Here is a 23704-nt window from a genome sequence, read left to right on the forward strand (position 1 = left end):
GAGGTAGCGGTCCTGCTGCTGGGTTGTTGCCCTCCTACGGCCTCCTCCACGTCTCCTGATGTACTGGCCTGTCTCCTGGTAGCGCCTCCATGCTCTGGACACTACGCTGACAGACACAGCAAACCTTCTTGCCACAGCTCACATTGATGTGCCATCCTGGATGAACTGCACTACCTGAGCCACTTGTGCTACCACCAGAGTGAAAGCACCGCCAGCACTGCCAGCATTCAAAAGTGACCAAAACATCAGCCAGGAAGCATAGGAACTGAGAAGTAGTCTGTGGTCACCACCTGCAGAACCACTCCTTTATTAGGAGTGTCTTGCTATTTGTCTATAATTTCCACCTGTTGTCTATTCCATTTGCACAACAGCATGTGAAATTTATTGTCAATCAGTGTTGCTTCCTAAGTGGACAGTTTGATTTCACAGAAGTGTGATTGACTTGGAGTTACATTGTGTTGTTTAAGTGTTCCCTTTATTTTTTTGAGCAGTGTATATATATATATCATTGAGTTGATCAAGCTGCATACAAACATGGTCTCTTTTTTATTTTCTTCAGTAAGGCAGCTCCAAAATGCAGGTGTTTCAGCCTAGCTCAGTGAAGCCAGCAGAAAATATGGAGCATTGCGCCGTGATTGGCTCAGTGTTCTGTCAGTCATGGGGACACTTGCTCACCGCCAAGTCTAAGGGGAGAGCTGGAAAATTCTAGCCCCTTGGGTGCTGCCATAGAGTTACACTAGAAGTGCCCATCCAAGAAGGCTCAAGGTCATTGCCCACAGATAAAATAATGTAAAATCACGTTATATCTACAGTAGCTTTGATTGGACTGATCATACTTTCAAAATCTTAGCTAGCAGTCATCATCATGAATCATGTCGACAATCTACTAGCAAATCAATTTTAATCCTTAAAGGATATAAGGAGAAATAATGAAGAGAAATTATAGATTAAATGTATCGGTGCTCATCTGCCATTGGACATAAACATTACACAATAAGTTGGAAATCGCAAATTCAACAATGAGTGGTTTGGAAGGAATCATCGACAGTGGCTAACGTTAACGGCAAGCATTGCAAAGCAATCACTAGCCTGCTATTCAGTGGAGTGCTGCGTGGTCCCAAATCTGGGATTAAGGGTCTCTTTTCCAAGATTAAGATGATAAATATTCAACATTGGCCATGCTGTCAATGAAGCAGGATTTGTGCCGCGCTCAAAACAACTTAACTTGGAACAAAATCTATTAACGCCAAGATAATGGAATTCATTATGCTACTTGCTATGGCCGTCACAACTGACATTTGGACCAGCGATGTCAGCCCCATGAGCATGCGGAGTCTGACAGCACAGTGAGTTGACGAGGATTTCATACTGAGGAAAGCCGTATTGCATGCTCAAGAATGTGTTGGTTCTCATATCACTGCTGCCATTTCAATGGCATTTGAGAACATGTTTGAAACTTGCAAACTGAATAGAGAAATAAGCTAATCAACTGCGTCTGCAGCAGACGTGATACCCTCTGTCATGGCATTGAAACGCCTGCGAAACAAAATTGCTGACAGTCCGTGGGGTTAAAACTTACAAAAGTACACAAGGCTGTGAACAAGCGATTCAGTGGCATTCTCTCTGAGCCTCTTTACTGTGTCGCCACCATGCTTGATGCTAGGTACAAGGACCGCTACTTCGATGCAGACAAGAAACAGGGTTTACGTGAAATGTTACAGACACAGCTGGACAAGATGGAAACGGACACAGTGACAGTGGGCACCGAGGAAGAGGACCCACGACAGATAAGACCACGGACAGACAGAGCTGAAACTTCACTTCTTGACATGCATGATGAAATCCTGGTTGAATGAAACGACTGAACAAATGAACAACGAAACAGCACAGCAAGTAAGTGAAAGAAATAGGTTTTGATTATGTTTTACTGGTAATGGGGACATACGGATATGCCAACTAAATAACTTGTTGGTCAGTGTGGTGTGCATGTGTAACCTTTATTTCACTAGGCAAGTCAGTTAAGAACAAATTCCTATTTACAATGACGGCCTACCCCGGACAAACCCGGACGACACTGGGCCAATTGTGTGCCCCCCTATGGGACTCGGCCAGAAATGTCATATCGGTGCATCCCTACTCAAGACAACTTGGAAGTCAGGAATAAACCAGCTCTGACAGGGAAAATACATTTTGAACGGTCATCCAACTCTGAATTGTAAATTCGGCCTCTTCCTAGAGCTACGACCTGAAGATCAATGAAGTCATCATGATTTGTTCCCAGTTGTTTTGAAAGCACCATAAATCCAGAGAATGACAGACTTTGATGACAAAATTTGCCCATGAAAAAGACCACCGCGCCACCTTCCTGTTCAAGTGAGCACAGCACAACAAGGTGAGTCCAAAATGTATTGTATGCTGCTGCATACATGATGTAATATGCCAGGGAGATATGTATACTGTAGCTAAGAAAGTAATACTAAGTTTATGTTGTGTAGTAAGATGTTAGTAGCCCATGTGCCTCACCCTAATAATTTGGTCTATTTATCCACTTGTTGTCCCCTTATACCAGTTTGTACATCACAATTGTCATTACAAACCACATTTGTTTAAGCAAATCAGCCATATCAGCCATGTTTTTTTTAAAGGCAGTAAATGAGGCTGAATGAACTGTTTCGCTGCCAGACAAGGCTCCGCTGATTGCCAGGTGTAGCAGTGGTAAGATGTTGGGATTGATGCTGGGACAGCTTTATGTAGGCCATTGGTAGGCAGTGTTTGTCACTGTTATAGTGCAGTTAATGTATTGTTTAGTGTTGTGGCTTTGCTGGCATGCATTGCGCCCCCCACCACCAAGATGTACATACCAAATACGCCACTGGTTAGAGGTTATGGACAAATTACACTCACTGGCCAGTTGATTAGGTACAAAAATGGATAACTGGTCATTGAAAGGCTGGTCATGGTTCACATCAACACCATTATCCCAGAAACTCCATTTTGCGTACCGCCTTAATAGATCCAGAGATGATGCAATCTCTTTTGCACTCCACACTACACTTTCCCACCTGGACAAAAAGAACACTTATGTGAGAATGCTATTCCTTGACTAGAGCTCAGCGTTCAACAACATAGTGCTCCCAAAGCTCATCACTAAGCTAAGGACCCTGGGACGAAACACCTCCCTCTGCAACTGGATCCTGAACTTCCTGACAGGCCGCCCCCAGGTGGTAAGGGTAGGTAACAACAGATTTGCCATGTTGATCCTCAACACGGGGTCCCTCAAGGCTGCGTGCTCAGTCCCCTCCTGTCTCCCTGTTCACCCATGACTGCATGACCAAGCACAACTCCAACACCATCCTTAAGTTTGCCGATGAGACAACAGCCTGATCACCAATAACGATGAGACAGCCTATAGGGAGGTCGTCAGAGACCTGGCAGTGTGGTACCAGGATAACAACCTCTCCCTCAATGGGATCGAGACAAAGGAGATTATTGTGGACTACAGGAAAAGGAGGACTGAACACGCCCCCATTCTCATCGACAGGGCTGTAATGGAGCAGGTTGAGAGCTTCAAGTTCCTTGGTGTCCACATCATTAAACATACTATCATGGTCCAAACACACCAAGACAGTTGTGAAGAAAGCACGACAACACCTACTCCCCCTCAGGAGACTGAAAAGATTTGGCATGGGTCCTCAAAACGTTATACAGCTGCACCATCGAGAGTATCCTGACTGGTTGAATCACCGCCTGGTATGGCAACTGCTCAGCCTCAGACCCAAGGCACTATAGAGGGTAGTGTGTACAGCCCAGTAAAAGATTGGGGCAAAGCTTCCTGCCATCCAGGACCTCTATACGTGACAGTGTCAGAGGAAGGCCCCAAACAATTGCCAAAGACTCCAGCCACCCTAGTCATAGAATGTTCTCTCTGCTTCCGCACGGCAAGCAGTTCTGGAGTGCCAAGTCTAGGTCCAAAAGACTTCTTAATAGCTTCAACCCCCAAGCCATAAGACTCCTGAACAGCTAATCAAATGGCTACCCAAACCATTTGCATTTCTCCCCCACCCTCATTCTCCCCCACCCTCATACACTGCTGCTACTCTCTGTTTATTATCCATGCACAGTCACTTTACCTCTACCTACATGTACAGTACCAGTCAAACTTTTGGACACACCTACTCATTCAAGGGTTTTTCTTTATTCATACAATTTTCTACATCAAAACTATGAAATAACACATGGATTCATGTAGTAACCAAAAAAGTGTTAAATCTAAATACATTTTATATTTGAGATTCTTCAAAGTAGCCACCCTTTGCCTTGAGTTTTGCACACTCTTGGCATTCTCTCAACCAACTTCTCATTGGATGCTTTTCCAACAGTCTTGAAGGAGTTCCCACATATGCTGAGCACTTGTTGGTGTCACGTGTGCTCCCTCTCCGGCCTCTAGGTCACCAGACTGCTCGTTATGGCGCACACCTGTCACCATCGTTACGTGCACCTGTGCGTCAGACTCACCTGGACTCCATCACTTCCCTGATTACCCTCACCAAATATATGTCACTCCCTTTGGTTCTTTCCCCAGGGGTTATTGTTTCTGTTCTGTGCGTTGTTCGTGTTTCTTATTTTTGTATTGTGTTGTGTTTATTTATTAAAAACACTCACTCCCTGAACTTGCTTCCTGACTCTCAGCGCACATCGTTACAGTTGGCTGCTTTTCCTTCACTCTGCGGTCCAACTCATCCCAAACCATCTCAATTGGGTTGAGGTTGAGTGATTGTGGAGGCCAGGTCATTTTATGCAGCACTCCATCACTCTCCTTCTTGGTCAAGTAGCCCTTACACAGCCTGGAGGTGTGTTGGGTCATTGTCCTGTTGAAAAACAAATGATAGTCCCACTAAGCGTAAACCAGATGGGATGGAGTATCGCTGCAGAATGCTGTAGTAGCCATGCTGGTTAAGTGTGCCTTGAATTCTAAATAAATCACTTACAGCGTCACCAGCCAAGCACCCCCGCACCACTCCTCCTCCTCCATGCTTCACAGTAGGAACTAAACATGCAGAGATCATACGTTCACCTACTCTGCGTCTCACAAAGACACGGCAGTTGGAACCAAAAATCTCAAATTTGAACTCATCAGACCAAAGGACAGATTTCCACCGGTCTAATGTCCATTGCTCATGTTTCTTGGCCCAAGCAAGTCTCCTCTTCTTATTTGTGTCCTTTAGTAGTGGTTTCTTTGCAGCATTTCGACCATGAAGGCTTGATTCATGCAGTCTCCTCTAAACAGTTGATGTTGAAATGTGTCTGTTATTTGCTCTCTGAAGCATTTATTTGGGCTGCAATTTCTGAGGCTGGTATCCGTAATGAACTTATCCTCTGCAGCACAGGCATCTCTGGGTTTTCCTTTCCTGTGGTGGTCCTCATGAGAGCCAGTTTCATCATAGCGCTTGATGGTTTTTGCAACTACACTTGAAGAAACTTTCAAAGTTCTAAAATATATTTTCATTTGTTTAACACTTTTTTGGTTACCATACGATTCCATGTGTTATTTAATAGTTTTGATGTCTTCACTATTATTCTACAACGTAGAAAATAGTACAAATAATGAAAAACGCTAGAATGAGTAGGTGTGTCCAAATTTTGACTGGTACTGTACATATTATGCCCCAAAGAATTTAGGCTGTTCTGGAGGCAAAGGGGGTTCCCGGTACAAGATGTGTGTATCTAATAAACTGTCCGGTGCGTGTATAACTATGCCGTAATATTATAACGTAGCTAATCATTACTATCAAAATGTAAGTAAATACCAAGTAACTACCATGTGTGTGCGTGGTGGGGTACCTGTAGATAGATCGCTGCTTCCTGGTAGTTCATCTCCCAGCTTTGTTGAAGTGAGGCATTGTGTGATCTGTAGTTTGGTGGTGGCCCCGGTGTTGGTATCACCTGGTTATTCACGATGTCATACCCCCCTCCTCCATCTACACAGTAGAAGAGAAAAAACATTAATACAAATTTGTAAAGAGCCTCCAAAACCTGACAGAGTCATTTAGTTCACTGTACTGCATTTTCACAACATATTCCCCCCACACATACTTTTCGGGGACTAAGAATTGATTCCCATTGAAAATCCTATTTTCCCTAACGCTAACCTAGAATAGCCAAGTGGGAACTGGCAAAATGTCCTCACTTCACTGAATTTGAGTTGGTTTAGTATTCTTGTGAGGGCTTCTGGTACTCACAAGTATAGTGAAATGTGTACACAGACACACACCCACCCATGCAGTCTAGCTCGTTGCAGAATGAGGAGATGAGGGCTGGACTCTCCTCCAGGGTCAACTCTACACTGTTGTCATGGATACCAGCAGTCTCCACCAGCACAGACGAACACTCCATGGCTCTAATGGCCTCCAGTGGTCCAGGACCGTGTTTGTTCAGGTATGTGTGTTTGAACGTGGTCCCCTATTGAACGTGTGTGTGTGTGTGTGTCATTCACAGTCCACAGGTCCAGCGTTCACACACCTCCAAGGACACTCAGGGGCTAACATGCTACTGCATGTCCTTCAAGTTCTAGACAGGAAGTGAGGTCACCTCCTGATGGTGAGAGACACCAGACTGAGAATGAAGAACATCCTAGTTAGATCAGTGTGATGTCTGGTCTGGCTATATGGAGCCTTAGCAGGCTGAGGGGAAACTAAGCTATGGTCTTCAACTTACCCTAAGTACTTACAATATGACTTCAGTCTCTGACACCATGATAGATATAATCCTTAAATCAACCCAACTCATCTTTTAATCCAACTAAGTCATACTTGCTAAAGATAATATACATCCAGTTCACCACTGACCATTAAAAGACTTCTCTATAAACAGATTTTCAAAAGTTCCTCATAAAATCAAGCAGTAAAAATAAAATCTTAGTAGATGCGTCTCCGTCCTCTCCTTAGGAATTAGACAGACAGACATCTGTGATCACTGGATCTGAGTGCCAGTCAATCAGTCAGCCGGATCCTGCACATGGAGGCCTCTGCTGGTGCTCTGACATTCGCGTGTTCTGAGCTCAGTCTGCTGCTGTGTAGAGATCAGACTCCAGTTTAGTGATAATCCTAGGTGAGGCTCCTGTTCTCTCAGGCCTCTGAAGTGGCCTAGAATCTGCTGTTGTCCTGACAGCACTGTGTCTGTGGGTAAAGTCCCAGCCACTCATTTGTTTTTCAGACAAAATAAAATGTTGGAGCTCCTGTCAACAACTCACTGCCTATGGATCCCCAGGCCCATACAAACACACACAGGGCAGTCCTGGTCAGTCCTCCGGGCTAACAGGAAAATACTACAGAAATCCTCTTTCCTCCATGGTGGCTCCTCCAAGCGGCCTAAATCACAAGAACAAAGTCAGCAGCTGAATCATGTCCTGTCGTGAGCCAGAGCCTGAGTGAAGGTCTGCTCCAGGCTGTGTGTTTTAGAGCAGGCCTTCCTTTGCTGTGTCCTGCTCTCCACCACCTGTGGAACAATCTTTGCCTCCCCTTCTTCTCCCAGGCCTCAGGGAAGTCACTGCTCTGCCCGCTCCAGATATCCTGGAAAATATCCTGGAAAAACACCCGTACTTTTCCTGTCCACTTCCAAAGGAGGGGAAACCGAGAGCTCTCTCACACACACACACACACACACACACACACACACACACACACACACAGAGGGCCAGGGGGGCTTAGAAAGACACACACTGCCCTGCGTGTGCTTCGGGGGAGGGGGGGCAGCGTGGCGCAGGGGGCCACTCACAGAGGTATCTGCTTCTCTGCTGAGGCTGCAGTTTCCAGCATGTATGTGAGAGGCAGTTTGCAGTGTGTGAGAGGTACAAAGGCTACAGGATTACTGAAGTGGAGACACACGACACACACGTGATCTCTGGGTTATGGGGAGACCTCTTTCTTTTAATTTAAAGCGAAAGAGCAGTGAGCCAGCGCTCCCCAACTACCATACCCGCTAACAACAAAACCTCCCTCAGCCAAACCCTATCATCAGCCTGCAGAGGAGCTGCCCCTCTGGTGAGTCTTTATGGAAGGGTTACACCCTCTTATCTTCAACTACAGTGCCTGTTAAAGTAGAAGATACATTTGTTTCTGTACTCCTTTGTTCATTCATTTTTCCACATTAGATTCATTTGGCAGTGGTTCTTTGCCGAAGTTGTTTGGTGTGGTCATAAGAAAAATTATCACGTGATCAATTGATACATCTCTTGAACAGATTATATAGCCTGTTTTTTTTATTGCACCATTTAGAGAAATGCAGAAAATCTTAACATGAATTCCTAAAAGCTGTTCTTTCTAGTTTGAGTAATTTCAAAACAGACTTTCATAGTACCTAATTCACTCATAACCTACTCATCATAAACTACTAGACCAGTAAACAAAGAATAATTAAGTAATAAAAAGTCCTTAAAGTTCAGAAAGTTCAGGACATTTGTAAACACTCATTGAGTCATCATGATAGTTGAGTTATCAATGTAAATAAACAACAAACAAACCCCAAACAGGGCAGGTCACCAAGACAAACTCATATTTTTTTCTGCAGGCCTAATCTGATCTATGCGGAACATTAGAAAGAATAGAATAGAATTAGATGGCCTAACGGAAAAGTAAGCAAGTTAGCTAATGAGCATCATTATGATGACTTACAAACAGATCAAAGACAAAACCTAAAAAGTATGATACCCATTATGAAGAGGCTGTGTTAAATGCAATTTCAATGTCATTGGCTGCAGCCACTCTTGTTATCAAGCTAGATGGGTCAGCTATCCTTGCTAGCTACCTACGCAGTAAAATGGGGATGTCAACAAAAACTTACTCTCGTCTCCCCTCTCTGTCTCCTCACTCAACAGACCGCTGTTCGCATCATCCCAGGTCAGGATGAGGGGCACGTCATCATCGGTATCCTCCATTCTCTCGGCCGTAGATCAAATCCACAGAGGAAAACAATTTAGTTAACTAGTAAAACTACAAAAAGTCCCAGCTAGCTACCGTTAGTTAGTATCTGATAATTCCTTCTAGCTAGGCTAGCCTTAGTTACTGGCTAACGCTATGGTCAAAATATACACGCCATACCTAGTTAGCTAGCTTCTGTCTTTTAGCTAGCTATCATCTTCAGATAACGTTAGCATACTGTCACATTTAGCTAGCTAGTTAGCTAACTGGATAACTAACTTTCCAGGTAACTAACGTTAACTCCACTAAATTAGGTAAGAGTGCTTTCCATTAACGAAAAGCACCAGATTGACGACTATTGATGGAGTTATGTAAACCATGACACTTAAGCATTGTATTGGCACCACCATCGACTAAGTTTCGCATCCAAAGTCAAACTAAATATGAAATATTTTCAAATAATCTCCAAATACTAATTTATGCAAACTGCGTCTCGTCAGCAACACTAAAAAAAGTACTTCCGGTTCACGGAATTTCTGAAATGCTCAAATTAAAAGTCCCCCGTGTGAGGTAGTGAACATGATTTAATAATAAGGGTTTCATGTAGAGAAATCTGACCTCTCTGAAATGAAAATGGATGGACCTCCCTTAAGCAAAATATATTTTACCAAAACCCTCCCTATCATTAGTCACTTTAAATAACGCCACTTTAATAATGTTTATATATCCTACATCACTCATCTCATATGTATATACTGCTCTATACTATCTACTGCATCTTGCCTATGCCGCACGGCCATCGCTCATCCATATATTTATATATACATATTCTTATTCATCCCTTACATTTGTGTGTATAAGGTAGTTGTTGTACTTGTTAGATATTACTGCATTGTCGGAACTAGAAGCACAAGCATTTCGCGACACTCGCATTAACATCTACTAACCATGTGTATGTGACAAATAACATTTGATTTGAACGCCTGAATTTTTTGTTGTTGATGATAATACAAACAAAGTCCATGGCAAGTGTTTCCCTAAAAGCTGTCTGGGTTGAAACATATTCTATTGTACATAAAGTCAATAGCTTAATTAGGCTAATTGGTAGTGACATAATTAGATTACTTCCCAAGCAAAGTCAGCCTCAATGTCAAAGAAACGAAACAATGATATCCCCATATGCGTCTGAGTCACTTATTTTACAGCATAAAGCGCGGTTATAGATCACTTTATAAAATCGGATCCGTTTTATTTTCTTCAAAATCTTAAACTAGGCCTGTGCTTTTTGCCATTTTCTTTAATAAAATATAGACCTGTGGCATACCCTCTCATCCCCCCCTCAATTTGAGTGTTGGTTTGAACTTAACAACTCTTCACTGACACAGAGGTAGGCTATTTAAAATAAAGAAATTGAAATGAATTATGTCTACTTGATTTTGCCTACTTTCAGCACCATGAGCTGTCCATTTCGATTGATTTTGCCGCAGCTGCTGCTTCACATTTCAGCACCACAATGTAAATGATTCGAATCTGGTTTATTGTTAGGCCAATAACTTCAATAAATACATCATGCGCAAGAAGCATATTGTTTTTAGTAATATCATTTATAGTAGTAGCAAGCTATCACATTTGTCCTCCGTTCCTCCTCATCTTCGCGCTCTCCTTCTCAAATTGAATAGAACATAGGCTATAGGCCCGTCCGCACGCAGGACAATGCATTATTTTGGGCTAGACCTAATCAACAATTATTTTTGGAAGAAACCTTTTGACTCTCCTCCTGAACTGCCACCGTAGCCCTACACAGCACAACAATTGGTTAAGTTTTTTACATGAGGTGTATAAAATCGAATACACAGCATTGCAATCTCCATGGAAAAAACATTTGCAGTAGAATGTCCTTACTGAAGAGCTCAGTGACTTTCAACATGGCACCTTCTTAGGATGCCACCTTTCCAACAAGTTAGTTAAATTTCTGCCCTGCTAGAGCTGCCCCGGTCAACTGTAAGTGCTGTTATTGTGAAGTGGAAAAATCTAGGAGCAACAAAGGCTCAGCGCAAAACAATGTCTGTCCTACCAAGTTCCAAACTGCCTCTGGAAGCAACTTCAGCACAATAACTGTTCCTCAGGGCCTTCATGAAATGGCTTTCCATGGCCGAGCAGCCGCAGATTCCCATGCACAATGCCAAGCATCGGCTGGAGTGGTGTAAAGTTCGTTGCCATTGGACTCTGGAGCAGTGGAAACACGTTCTCTGGAGTGATGAATCACAGTTCACCATATGGCAGTCCGATGGACAAATCTGGGTTTGGCGGATGCCATGAGAACGCTACCTGGAACAATAGTTGGGTCTGTTTCTCATGGTTCGGGCTAAGCCCGTTAGATCCAATGAAGGGAAATGTTAACACTACAGCGTACAATGACATTCTAGACAAATCTGTGCTTCCAACCTTGTGGCAACAGTTTGGGGAAGGCCATTTCCTGTTTCAACATGACAATGCCCCTGTGCACGAAGTGAGATCCATACAGAAATGGTTTGTCGAAATCGGTGTGGAAGAACTTGACTGGCCCACACAAAGCCCTGACCTCAACCACATCGAACCCCTTTGGGATGAATTGGAACTCCGACTGTGAGCCAGACGTAATCACCTAACATCAGTGCCCAACCACACTAATGCTCTTTTGGCTGAATGGAATCAAGTCCCTGCAGTAATGTTCCAACACCCAGTGGAAAGCCTTCCTAGATGAGTGGAGGCTATTATAGCAGCAAAGGGGGGACCAACTTTATATCAATGCCCATGGTTTTGGAATGAGATGTGCGACGAGCAGGTGTCCACATACTTTTGGTAATGTAGTGTACTTAACCCTCCCCTTGACTGTAATTGAAAAAGTATGGCCCTCCCGCATTTTCCTCCAGGTAACCATTCTGTACATTTTTATCCCTTCCTAATAGTAGAAAGTGTCAATAATCTGTAGTTATTCATGTTATATGAAAAATAATTGTCTAAACATTCACAATGATTCATATTTGTTCATTTTTAAGTGACATTTGCTAATAAATGCCCCAAATGCAAATAATTGTATATGAAATAGATATTGGCTTATAGAGCAAAAATTATTCCAGGTGCCGCAGTAAAAAGGTATTGTAGGGAATACTCTGTAGAGTCTGTGGAATGTATATATGGTGTCATTTCATTGGACACTGAATAATGCAGAGTGTTACTGGCCTTTTACTCCACCCATTCCATTGGCCATAACCTTAACCTAATTCTCCTAACCTGCTACATTAATTCTCCTAACCTGCTGCGAAAAACTCACTTCCGGTCATAGCTGTATTCCACCTAGTCAGAACTCTGAGCTGATTGTGTATTTGACACTTAATGTAGTTCCACCTCTGACACTGCCAAAACAACCACAATGCGGATGTCAGCTAAAGTGGATCTGATTGAATCAGGCCCTTAGAGAAGGGAGGATGGGAAAAGATGGGAGGTTGAGATATACTTTGCTTGGGTGGGTAAGGGAGGGCAAGAATGGGAGTTGGTGATAAGCTTGGCTTAGGTGGGCAAGGATGGCAGGTTGGGATGAGAGTGGAGAGAGGCCCCATTCGCGGGATTGGGATGGGGGTGACTGGGAGGGCATCAGACACTGTCGCAGTCGGTGCCGTTTAAGATGAGGGAGGACACTTTTTTCATGAGCATGGCTGTTTTTCTATTGCAGCATACTGGATGACTGTCATTCATACTCCAGTCACCTAGTTCAATGTAACATCGATAGGTTTAGGCTACTACATGATACTCAAATGTTCCCTATACCCATCATGAGGTTGCTACAACTTTGTCTATGAATGAAAGTTTACGACTAGGTTCACACAGGTCGAGAGAAAAATTTGAGGTGACAGACAGTGACACATTAAATACCGCCCTTGCACACTCTTGCCTGCATCTAGTTGCTCTAGGGTGTAATCATTAGACCAACTGTTGCAAACAAGAGTGGCTTAAGAAATCCATGACAGTGATATCGGGTCATTCTCCGGTATCATGCTTAATAACACCAATAGAACATCATTTTGCGACAGAATATGGAGAATGAACAGAGCACATCAAGACAATGTATTAAATAGATAAATGAAAAAATAAACTTTACCATTACAAATAGACAGAGGATAGTAAAAAGCCGACCTCTGATATAATATTATACTCTGTAAAAGTTTCATCTGAGTAAGTGATTTATTTTTATTTAATTAGAAACACTAACCAATTAATGACAATTTTAAAAGCTTCTCTGAAATTCTATAGAAATCAGAATTAAACAGCGGGACTGATCTTAAAGGCTTCTTATAGTCAACAACCCTGAAGCAATTATCAGCAGACAAAAAACAATCCCTAAAAACGTCACCCAAAAGAAATATGACACTGTTAATAAAACATTTAGTGGAGAAAAGCACCAAGAATGGACAACTTTCCAATATAATTCTATTTAACATTTTGGGACAAAGTAGCGCCCCCATCTACACAAATGACAACACATCACTCAATTCAGTCTTTCCGCGTTCCATGTATCAAACAGTTATATTAAAACCAGAAAAATCTGGAGTCCCCTGCTGATTACAGACCCATAAATGTAATAAATTATCACGGCTCATAAGACCCAGACAAAAGAGACGGATAGTAGGAATCTCAGGTATTTATTATAACACAGGGAGCAGGCAAACAGCAGGTCGAGGGCAGGCAAAGGTTAGTAATCCAGGTCAGAGTCAGGCAGCTACAGAACAGCAGGCAGGCTCAGGGTCAGGACATGCAGAAAGGTAAGAACCGGGAAGACTAGAAACAAAACTTGGAGAACAGGAAAACGTGAAAAACGCTGGTACGACCTGACAAGACGAACTGGCAACAGACAAACAGAAAACACAGGTATAAATACACAGGAGATAACGGAAAAAAAAAAAAATGGGAGACACCTGGTGGGGGGGTGGAGACAAGTACAAGACAGGTGAAACAGATCAGGGTGTGACAAATTGTGTTAATAAAATAATAACAGTGCTTATAAGCAATAGAATGGCAAAAGTTTACCAGACTTGATACATATTAATCAAACAGGGTTTATACAAAATAGACATTTACAAACAAATACAAGAAAATGTTTAAGTTTAATACAATGTGCTAGAAGATTTAGATTTATCAATAATGGCTGTTGATGCCAAAAAGGCTTTCTTGAATGGCCTTTTTTATTCAAAACTTTGGAAGTTTTCAACTTTCGAGCTGAAATAATTCATTTAATACAAATATCTCATGTCCTACAGCAAAAATATACACAAATACAGTAATACATTTTCAGATGAAATTTCTTCAGAAAGGTGCACAAGACACGGATGTCCTCTCTCACCACTCCGTACCTATACCCCAGGTTGTTGCTCTAAATAAGAATGTGTTCTCAGTCAACTTACCTGGTAAAATAAGGGTTATAAAAACATTTTAAAAAACAATATCACTGTCACGCTCGCTATCCTCAAACTCCCAGTCATAAATCAACCAAGGCGCAGCGTGCATGTAGTTCCACATCTTTTAATGAAAGTGAAACCGAAATAACCAAAAAACAAAACAGGTAAACAGCAAAGACCGTGACGCAACCGAGATGCACACAAACAAACACACACAGAAAAATAATTACCCACAAAATACAGGTGGGAAAAGGCTACCTAAGTATGGTTCTCAATCAGAGATAATGACAGACAGCTGTCCCTGATTGAGAACCATACCCGGCCAAAAACGAAGAAATACAAAACATAGAAAAAAAGAACATAGAATGCCCACCCTAGTCACACCCTGGCCTAACCAAAATAAAGAATAAAAAGCCTCTCTATGGCCAGGGGGTGACAATCACTCCCTAAAAACACAATCCTTGGATAGCTTTTCAGACTTATCCGATAAATTGGTCCACATGGAAAACTAAAAGCATAAAAACTGTAAATTTACTTTCCATGACCGCATATTTATTAGTTTACAAAAATGTGAATGACAGAAAATGCAATTCAATCTATTTCAAATTCACTTTGTAACGCAACAAAATGTGAAAAAAATAGGGAAGGGGAGTAGACTTTCTATAGGCACTATAGAAACACCTGTAGGCCTGAATAGTATCATTGATGATATATGACGTATAAAGTATGGTTATATTTCATTTGCTCTGTTAAACCTACACTTTGGAATGACTTCGATAGTAACAGGGAATCTATTTAGTTATAAAGGCTACCCTGAATAAATAGAAGTTAATCAATTAAGATATCTCCCAATAATCATCTTCACAATAGCACATTGGTAGTAGTCGGTAACAAATATCAAAGCATAGCAGGGCTTGTTTAAAACCCTGGGAGACCAAATGGAGAGCTGTAGATAGATTAACTCACCAGTAGGAGGTGCTGCCCAGCCTATTGTTTTTTCCCTGATAGTCAATATAACATTAAAGATCTGACATTGTTTCAAAGGTACAAATTCAATATATTTGGGTTGGTCTATGTTGAAAATTAGTTACCATGATGACATAATCCTGTGGTGGAAATTTTACCCTCAAACCAAGTTTGATGACTTTTTTCAAATTCTATGTATTTTCCATGTAAATTCCACGTCACAATAGATTTACACATTTCGATGAAACAACGTTGATTAAACCAGTGTGCGCCCTGTGAGTCTGCTCTCATTATTCAAGACAGAAATTACAATGACCAAGAATTCTGCCTCAAGGCACATCAGTAATGAATACTGAACAAAAATATAAACACAACATGCAACAATTTCAAAGATTTTACTGAGTTACTGTTCATATAAGGAAATCAATCAATTGAAAAAGAAATTAGGACCTAATCTATGGATTTCACAAGACTGGGAATACAGATATGCATCTGTTGGTCACAGATACCTTTAAAAAAGGGTAGAGGTGTGGATCAGAAAACCAGTCAGTATCTGGTGTGATCACCATTTGCCTCATGCAGCGTGACACATCTCCTTTGCATACAGTTTAGCAGGCTGTTGATTGTGGGTTGTGGAATGTTGTCCCACTCCTCTTCAATGGCTGTGAAAAGTTGCTGGATATTGGCAGGAACTGGAACACGCTGTCGTACACTTCAATCCAGAGCATCCCAAATCAATGGGTGACACGTCTGGTGAGTATGCAGGCCATAGAAGAACTGGGACATTTTCAGCTGTGTTTCAGAACATTCAATTCTCTGGCAATAGCTCGGGTGGACATTCCTGCAGTCAGCATGCCAATTGCACGCTCCCTCAAAACTTGAGACATCTGTGAAATTGTGTGTGACAAAACTGCACACTTTAGAGTGGCATTTTATTGTCCCCGGCACAAGGTGCACCTGTGTAATGATATTGCCGTTTAATCAGATTCTTGATGTGCCACAACTGTCAGGTGGATGGATTATCTCAGCAAAGGAGAAATGCTCACTAACAGGGATGTAAACAAATGTGTACAGAATGAGAGAAATTCATTTTTTGTGCATATGGAACATTTCTGGGATCTTCTATTTCAGCTCATGAAACATGGGACCAACACTTTATATTTTTGTTCAGTGTAAAATGTCTTTGTATTTTACTAACAGGACATCAGAGGTGGCATGTGAACAGTGCCGCTCTCTCTCTGTGTGTAGCCCATCTATGCTGTCAAAAAAAAGAGAATGACATTGTTGCCGCCAACGCAAGAGAAGCCAGCAAGCATTTGGCCTCCCTTTGTAAAAAATAATAATTAATTAATAGCCAGTCAGTGTTGAGCTAAACTGAGTGAGCTCAACTGTGAATGGCCCTGGTGCACTAAAAACAAGGGTCAAGGGAAGCCAGTTTGTATTTGGCATCACACCAATCACATCGCATTTGAAACCAAATGTCATTAACAGAAATCTTGAATTGTTGCATCTTGTTGTGTCTTCCTCTGGTGGCTAGCTAGTTAGCTAAAATCGTCTCTTTCCTAAATTAACCATGGATGGAGATAGGGATTTGAACTTGTGATTCTACTTAATTTTTTGACATTGATTTGCACTTTTCGCACCAAAGTACATTCATATCTAGGAGACAGAACCCATCTCCTTCCTGAGTGGTACGAAAGCTGCTTGGTCCAAAGGTGTTTATACTTGCGTACTATTGTTTGTACAGATGAACGTGGTACCTTCAGGCGTTTGGAAATTGCTCCCAGGGATGAACCAGACATGTGGAGGTCTACAATATTTTCCCATGATGTCAAGCAAAGAGACACTGAGTGAAGGTAGGCCTTGAAATACATCCACAGGTACACCTCCAATTGACTCAAATTATGTCATTTTCTGTACTTTTCCAAGCTGTTTAAAAGGCACAGTCAACTTAGTGTATGTAAACTTCTGACCCACTGGAATTGTGATACCATGAATTATAAGTGAAATAATGTCTGTAAACAATTGTTGGAAAAATTACTTGTGTCATGCACAAAGTAGATGTCCTAACCGACTTGCCAAAACTATAGTTTGTTAACAAGAAATTTGTGGAGTGGTTGAAAAACGAGTTTTATTGACTCCAACTTAAGTGTATGTAAACTTCAGACTTCAACTGTATATATCACGGCGGAAGGCATATTAACGAACAGGTTACAGAGCAAACAACGCAATTATCACATCACTACATAGGTTGTAATATGGCCTTTCCCCCCTGGCTTTGCTTCCCCGGTATTTTACCCACGCAGTAACTGATTATTGCTGCATTTGCCACATTCGGATGCGAACTGAAAGCCTAGCCACTGGCGACTCCGGGTGCGTCACATGCGATAACGCTTGGAGAGACGAAGCAGGTACGGGGAAGTAAAACATTTCATGAGGACTGACATGGAACGAAACAGGAACAGCGTCAGCAAACAAATACTAAAGACAAAAACAATACAATGCAGCAGCGGGGAACAGAGCAGGGAACTGACACATACAGGGGAGGAAATAAACAGGTGATAAGTGAGTCCAGGTGAGTCTAATAACACTGATGCGCGTGATGGATGGGAGTGCGTGATGCAGGGCAACCTGGTGCCCCCAAGCGCCCGGGGAGGGAAGAGCGGGAGCAGACGTGACAGGGTGGATACATCTATAACTTCACGGTGGTGCAGTTTTGGTGGACCATCTTATATTCCTTCAGTTGATAAGACCATCTTGTCCTCAAAAGTCTGGTGAATGTATGTACTGTTTGTTGTGTTTGCTGAGTTCAAGTACGTATATTCATGTAGAGTGGAGATACAAACCTCAACAACGGTGTTGTATTCCGTTAGTCTATACACTGCCTTACTCTGTCAACTACCGAATTTTCCAATTGATTTAGTCTTGTAAATAAAACCGTAAAAAGAAATTATCTGTGGCCTTGCGTTCATTTACAAGTGATTGGGTCCTTGAATTGTTGAGCTCGACGACTTTCAGAATGAGAACATAGTAACTGACTGTTAATTAAGACTATTGTGGATATAGGATTGGTACAATGGTTAATGATAACTACGATAGAGTTCAGGGATCTCTATATAAAACCTTAATGGTTCATTTGGATAGGATAACCAAATTAATTACAATAAATTAGATCAATTAATTATTCCAGTAATATCTGGAATATCTATAGTCAAAGTTACAACACTGACATATCTGTGGGTGTGTGATTGATTGGAAATGATCTAGACTGATATGGAATGTAGAAACATTTGCACCAAGTTGTCATTGGGCTACTGTTTTTCATGGGGTTAGTAGTAGGCTAGTATTCCATTAAGTCTTAACTGAACAATAACATAGAAATAATTTATTGCACTCAGCTTTCTGCCAACAACAGTTGCCCTACGTCAGTATTATTAACTGAGAATAGAAACCGAAAGGGGCAGGGAGGCAGAGGGGAAAACGAACCTTAATTTGAGGGGCGGGGTTTATCAGCTGTTATATACCCGGCTCAGCTGCAGACGGTGACAGAGCTGTCATCATCTTTCAACTTGCAAGACTTCACAATAATAGGCCTATCTACTGAAAAGGTAAATCATGTTTTTACATTATAAGGCTACAATAGGCCTGCCATACAGAAATGTGCTAGATTAAAAAAAGCTTAATAGTGTATCAAGTAAATTATCTTATATTATGTCAGGTATTACAATCGTCTGAATAAATGGTAAAGCTTCATTAAAGCCTGTAGGTAAATATACAAGTTATAATGACTCCATAAGGACTTTCAATAATTTCTTAATGAATCTCACTAAATAGCCACAAGTCAGCTGAAATGTTGATAGAGATGAGACATGACATATTGTAACCCTTATTATAAGACATTATAAAGGATCATAAATGCTTTCAGCCAGTCATAAAGCATTATACCAGCAGGCTTTAAGTAAAGTGTTAAGACTAAATCATTTAATTGAGCTATGCTATTGTAAGGCCAAATAAATAATACATGAAATCCACTTTCAGATATCTATCATGGAACTCACTATAACACTGTTGAATGGGGACTCACATCCCCTGACGGTTCAGCCACACACCACCGTGGGGTCTCTCAAGAGTCTGATCAACCAACACTTTGGAGTGGCCATAGAAAGGCAGAGGCTGTCAGGTGTCAATGGGAACAACATCAGTCTCAGCGATGATTCAAAAACTTTGAGTGACTATGGCCTGCATTCAGGATCCAAAGTGATGGTGCTGATTACAGAACCCACTCATATCCAGGTGTTCCTGAAAAACGAAAAGGGCCAGACGCACACATATGAGGTGGTGTCAGGTGAGACTGTAACCCAGTTCAAAGCCAAGGTCCAAAACAAGGAGGGAGTCCCAGCCGACCAACAGAGGCTGATCCACGAGGGCAAGCAGCTCGATGATGGCAAGAAACTGGAAGACTATGGTGTCAGAAATCTAAGCACTATTCACCTGACGCTCCGTCTAAGGGGAGGCTGAAGACACCCAGTATCGACCTGAAACCACCTGAAGCCCTTAACTTATTATGCATTCCATGTCTGTAGAGAAAAAGCTCGTCCAGAAATGATCATTGTTATATAACATTTGTATTAAATTGTAAACTTTAAATTAAGCATTGCTGATATAGGCTTACTGTATGTTAAAATAATGTGAATTAGATTGTAATCAAGTAATAAACAAATATAAAACTCAAGCAGTCTACTATCGTTGTTATGGCTCCAACTCATAAAAAAATAAAGCAACATGATAGATACTGGATACTGGACTGGTTCTTGTTTTCATTTATAAAATAGGGTTTAAACAAATACTGTACATCAGGATGTAAAATGATTTGCCAGTTTCAGTCCGATGTGCTGTTGCTCCCTTATTTGACCTGATATTGACAGCAGTCACATTCACAGTTGAGTTGAGACTCAAACTAAAACAATGCAGTCCACATGAGGAAACTACAGGCCAGCCTTGTCAGCAATATACACAATACATTGTGCTTTGATAACAATCTTAACATTGCATATTCATATGGTGTTAAATGAGTTGCCTTCAAGATTGAAACAGTTACTGTTATTTATTTCCTACAGCACATTTGCTTTGCTTCAACTTAAATTATACAAATATTTTTTTTAATCAAACAAGAATATATAACATGTATTTACTATTGTTCAAACCAAAATACACCTTGGCTCAAAGGAGAATACTCAAGTATTTCAATTTATTCAAGAAGTAACAATTAAGATTGAACATTTCAGTTATAAGTTATTTTGCATGTGAGCAACACATTGGATGTACTAGGATTTCATTTATTTGTATTTTTTCATTTGGCCTTTAATTTAGGCAAGTCAGTTAAGAACAAATTCTTATTTACAATGACAACCTAACAGAAGGCAAAATATATATATAGAACAAAACACACATAACGACAAGAGAGACACCACAACACCACATAAAGAGAGACCTAAGACATTCGTGTAGTAGTGCAGTACCTTGTGTATTGTGTGACTGAAGTCCTTCACATCACCCCAGATAATTTGCCTGATTGCCAGTGCAGCAAGCTGGTACATTCACAGACCTATCCTTGTAACGTTCTGCAGCTTTAGAGGCACACCCTGTGCCTTCTTACTTCAGTAATCAGGGAGAAGATCTTGGGAGTCTTCACTTCCTCACAGACGCAAGGTAAGCATACCAAAATAAGGCCACCATGTTGGCAAACAGCACTCGAAACTGAAAACACAACAACACATATTGGTAACAGAGCACCACTACATTCCAGATGAATGCATAAAAGAAAAGCCAGTGAGAACTGCTCACCTCTACAGCCACATAGTTGATGTTGATGAACTGGAAGGGGGTCCACACTTTCCAGTTCATCTTCAAGGCAGGCCAATAACTACTATTCACTTTGCTCTGGAAGTCTGCCCACCTCTTACCCTAAAATAGCATTAGAATGGATGAAAATGAATGTTCAGCCATGGCAATAGTCTGGATTAGAATGTAATTAATGAACCACTAATGGAAATTAACTGTCTGAGTAGTACTGCATAATTTCACTAGGCCCAACCTAAACTGACAGACTAAGAGGCAGTCCCTGCATAAAGTTTGAACTTCCACAGAGTAGTACCAAGTTTGATATAGGACTGTTACATTGCACTATGACACCGTGTTATATCTAAGCCGTGAGAGTTAGTCAGGTGTATAGTGCAGGAGAGTAGATAGTGGAGCAGGTGACTAACCTCTTGGATGTTCATAACCAAAAAAAGAAAAGCAGCAGGAATGCAGGAGCAAAGATAAGGCGATCCAAGAGCAAGCGTTTCACTCTGTAGTATGGAACAGTGGTAGGCACCATGGGCTGGTAAATGTAATGTCTGGCAGGTCCAGTAATGAGAAACTTCAGAGAGGAATAGGCGAAGGGAAAGGTTTTATCCCGCCTAAAATCTGCCCACGAAAATAAGCCCAACAAGTGAGGACATTTTTTATGGAGGTTAATGAGTGTCGGATTTGGTCAACAAAAATATTGAGTTGCTCATTTGCTGCGTGCGGGCTTATTTGATGAAATAGAAGTGTCATAATGGTTAGGTTGTTACTAATGCTCTGTTATTAGCAGACACACATGGTATTTCCTCAACGTTGAAAAAAACTACTTTATATCTTAAATAAAGGTTAAATATATTTTTTAAATATCTGAGTTGTGCCTGTTGTCACAGAGATGGAAGACTCAACATGGATATAACTCGTTTTAACATGGAGTTTGCCATTGAGGGCTTCTACCATTTTAAAGTCGTCAACTGCGTGGGGATTCCTATGAGTTGGGAGCAATCAGTCAATGAAAAAGAAGAAATTCACATTAAAATGGAGATTGCCTCAATGGCACTTCCCATGCTGTCACAGACGCTATAATGGCACAGATAGAAAGATGAGTCTTCTATCTATCTTTATGCAGTGTACACACGTATGTGCCCTCTCATTGGCTAGAATGGTCCCACCTGATCTCGCCTCTCCCCGCCTGTCTTCTATGGTCATGTCTAGAAGGGATACAGCTTTTGCCAAATTGACATCAAAAGTTATTTAATTTTAAAGTTGTTGTTTTTTGTGCATTTTATCTAATCCTCACCCTTTTCCTAACCTTAACCTAAATTATCCTAACCTGCTACAGTAATTATCATAACCTGCTGCGTAAGTTCTCCTAAACCTGCTATGAAAAGTACATTTTCACAAAAGCTACACTGTATATGAAAAAGTATGTAGACACCCCTTCATATAACTGGATTCAGCTATTTCAGCCATACCCGTTGCTGACAGATGCGACCCCTTTGGCCATCGGGGTTCTGAGTAGGTGCCGGCTCAGCAATCTGAAGGTCAACCCTGTTGCGACGGTACAGTGATCCATTCACTTCAACCAAGTAGGAGCGTGGGGCCACTTTCTGTATACAAGATCCGAGTCTCCAGAGGCCTGTCCGGTCCCTTGATAGTGGCTTCATTCGCACCGTTTCACCCACCCTGAGCTCAGGTAAGTCTTTTGCTGATTTGTCGTAGATGAACTTGGAGACCCGTCTTCTGTGACGTAGCTTCACCAGCACGTCTGTCACCACACATGGCTCCAAGAGAGTGCTGGCTACTGGCAGAGCTGCTTTTAAGCGCCGTGCCGGGCTGCTATCCATGCCTTCTGTTGGGGTATTGCACCACTGCAGGATTGCTTTCCAGGCATCTTTGCCCTCTCGCAGAGCCTTTTTGCAGAGGTTCTTTGCCATTTCTACTGCGGACTCCGCCTTCCCATTAGCTTTTGGATGTCGTGGTGATGAAGTGACGTGCTCGAATTCCCATCCTGCAGCAAATTTTCAGGCGGGGGTCAATCTCCCAAAAGTCTGACTACCAGCAGAAAGTCTTTGCCACTGTGCTGGAAGAGATCTAGACTTACTATCTGCTAGGGGCGCATCGGTAGCTCGTGGGACATCATCGTCTCTCTCTGTTGCTCAATGGCATATTCATTGCAGATGCATTTACTCACATAGTCTTTGATTTCACTCTGCATTCCTGGCCAATACGTGTGTCAAGTGCTTGTCTGTAACAGGCCTCACCTCCTATGTGAGTGCACGCGCGCCAACATCTCAGGGCGCAGAGACCGGGGAATCACGACTCTCTAACACTTGAATATTACTCCGTTTTGAACACTGAGCTCCTCTTTGACTGGCCAATATTCTCTGATGGCTAAAGCAGTTTCTTCCTTGCAGTCAGGCCAGCCCATCAGAATCACAGACCTCAATGCCTGGAGTTGCTCGTCCCGGTCTGTGTGCTGTCTGATTTGTATAAGGCACTGGTCCGTAACATTGAGGTAGTCAGCCTGGTTGATGTGTTCAACAT

General features: G+C 41.8%; 3 protein-coding genes across 7 annotated transcripts in view; 2 read left to right on the forward strand and 1 right to left on the reverse strand.

Moving 5' to 3' along the window:
- The window catches only part of tpcn1 (two pore segment channel 1), a 25375-nt gene extending 15946 nt beyond the window's left edge, over nucleotides 1-9429 (reverse strand). For 2 of the 5 annotated variants that reach the window (XM_065026686.1, XM_029678271.2), the window contains exons 1-3: nucleotides 8839-8907; nucleotides 6276-7367; nucleotides 5842-5978 (exon numbers count right to left, since the gene is read on the reverse strand). In XM_065026686.1, coding sequence (XP_064882758.1) covers nucleotides 5842-5978; nucleotides 6276-6393 — 255 coding nt within the window. In that variant the 5' untranslated portion in view covers nucleotides 6394-7367; nucleotides 8839-8907. Of the gene's footprint in view, nucleotides 1-5841; nucleotides 5979-6275; nucleotides 7368-8838 lie in introns of all 5 variants that reach the window. The other 3 variants (XM_029678268.2, XM_065026687.1, XM_029678270.2) reach the window with 3 other exon arrangements.
- iqcd (IQ motif containing D) overlaps nucleotides 7753-23704 on the forward strand; it is a 23636-nt gene continuing 7684 nt past the window's right edge. Inside the window, exons 1-2 of the mRNA XM_029678276.2 lie at nucleotides 7753-8039; nucleotides 17061-17169. The gene's annotated coding sequence lies outside the window, so the exon portion shown is untranslated. The remainder of the gene's footprint in view (nucleotides 8040-17060; nucleotides 17170-23704) is intronic.
- LOC115140139 (polyubiquitin-like) lies at nucleotides 18818-20045 on the forward strand. The gene is made up of 2 exons (XM_029678278.2): nucleotides 18818-18921; nucleotides 19352-20045. The coding sequence occupies exon 2, from the start codon at nucleotides 19361-19363 to the stop codon at nucleotides 19829-19831; it is 471 nt and encodes a 156-aa protein (XP_029534138.1). The 5' UTR covers nucleotides 18818-18921; nucleotides 19352-19360; the 3' UTR covers nucleotides 19832-20045.

This window comes from Oncorhynchus nerka, linkage group LG13 (genome assembly GCF_034236695.1).
Source record: "Oncorhynchus nerka isolate Pitt River linkage group LG13, Oner_Uvic_2.0, whole genome shotgun sequence".
Classification (NCBI taxonomy): Eukaryota; Metazoa; Chordata; class Actinopteri; order Salmoniformes; family Salmonidae; genus Oncorhynchus; species Oncorhynchus nerka.

What these genes read in the sequence shown, in the direction of transcription:
- LOC115140139 (XM_029678278.2), top strand. Translation starts at nt 19,361, where the DNA reads ATGGAACTCACTATAACACTGTTGAATGGGGACTCACATCCCCTGACG.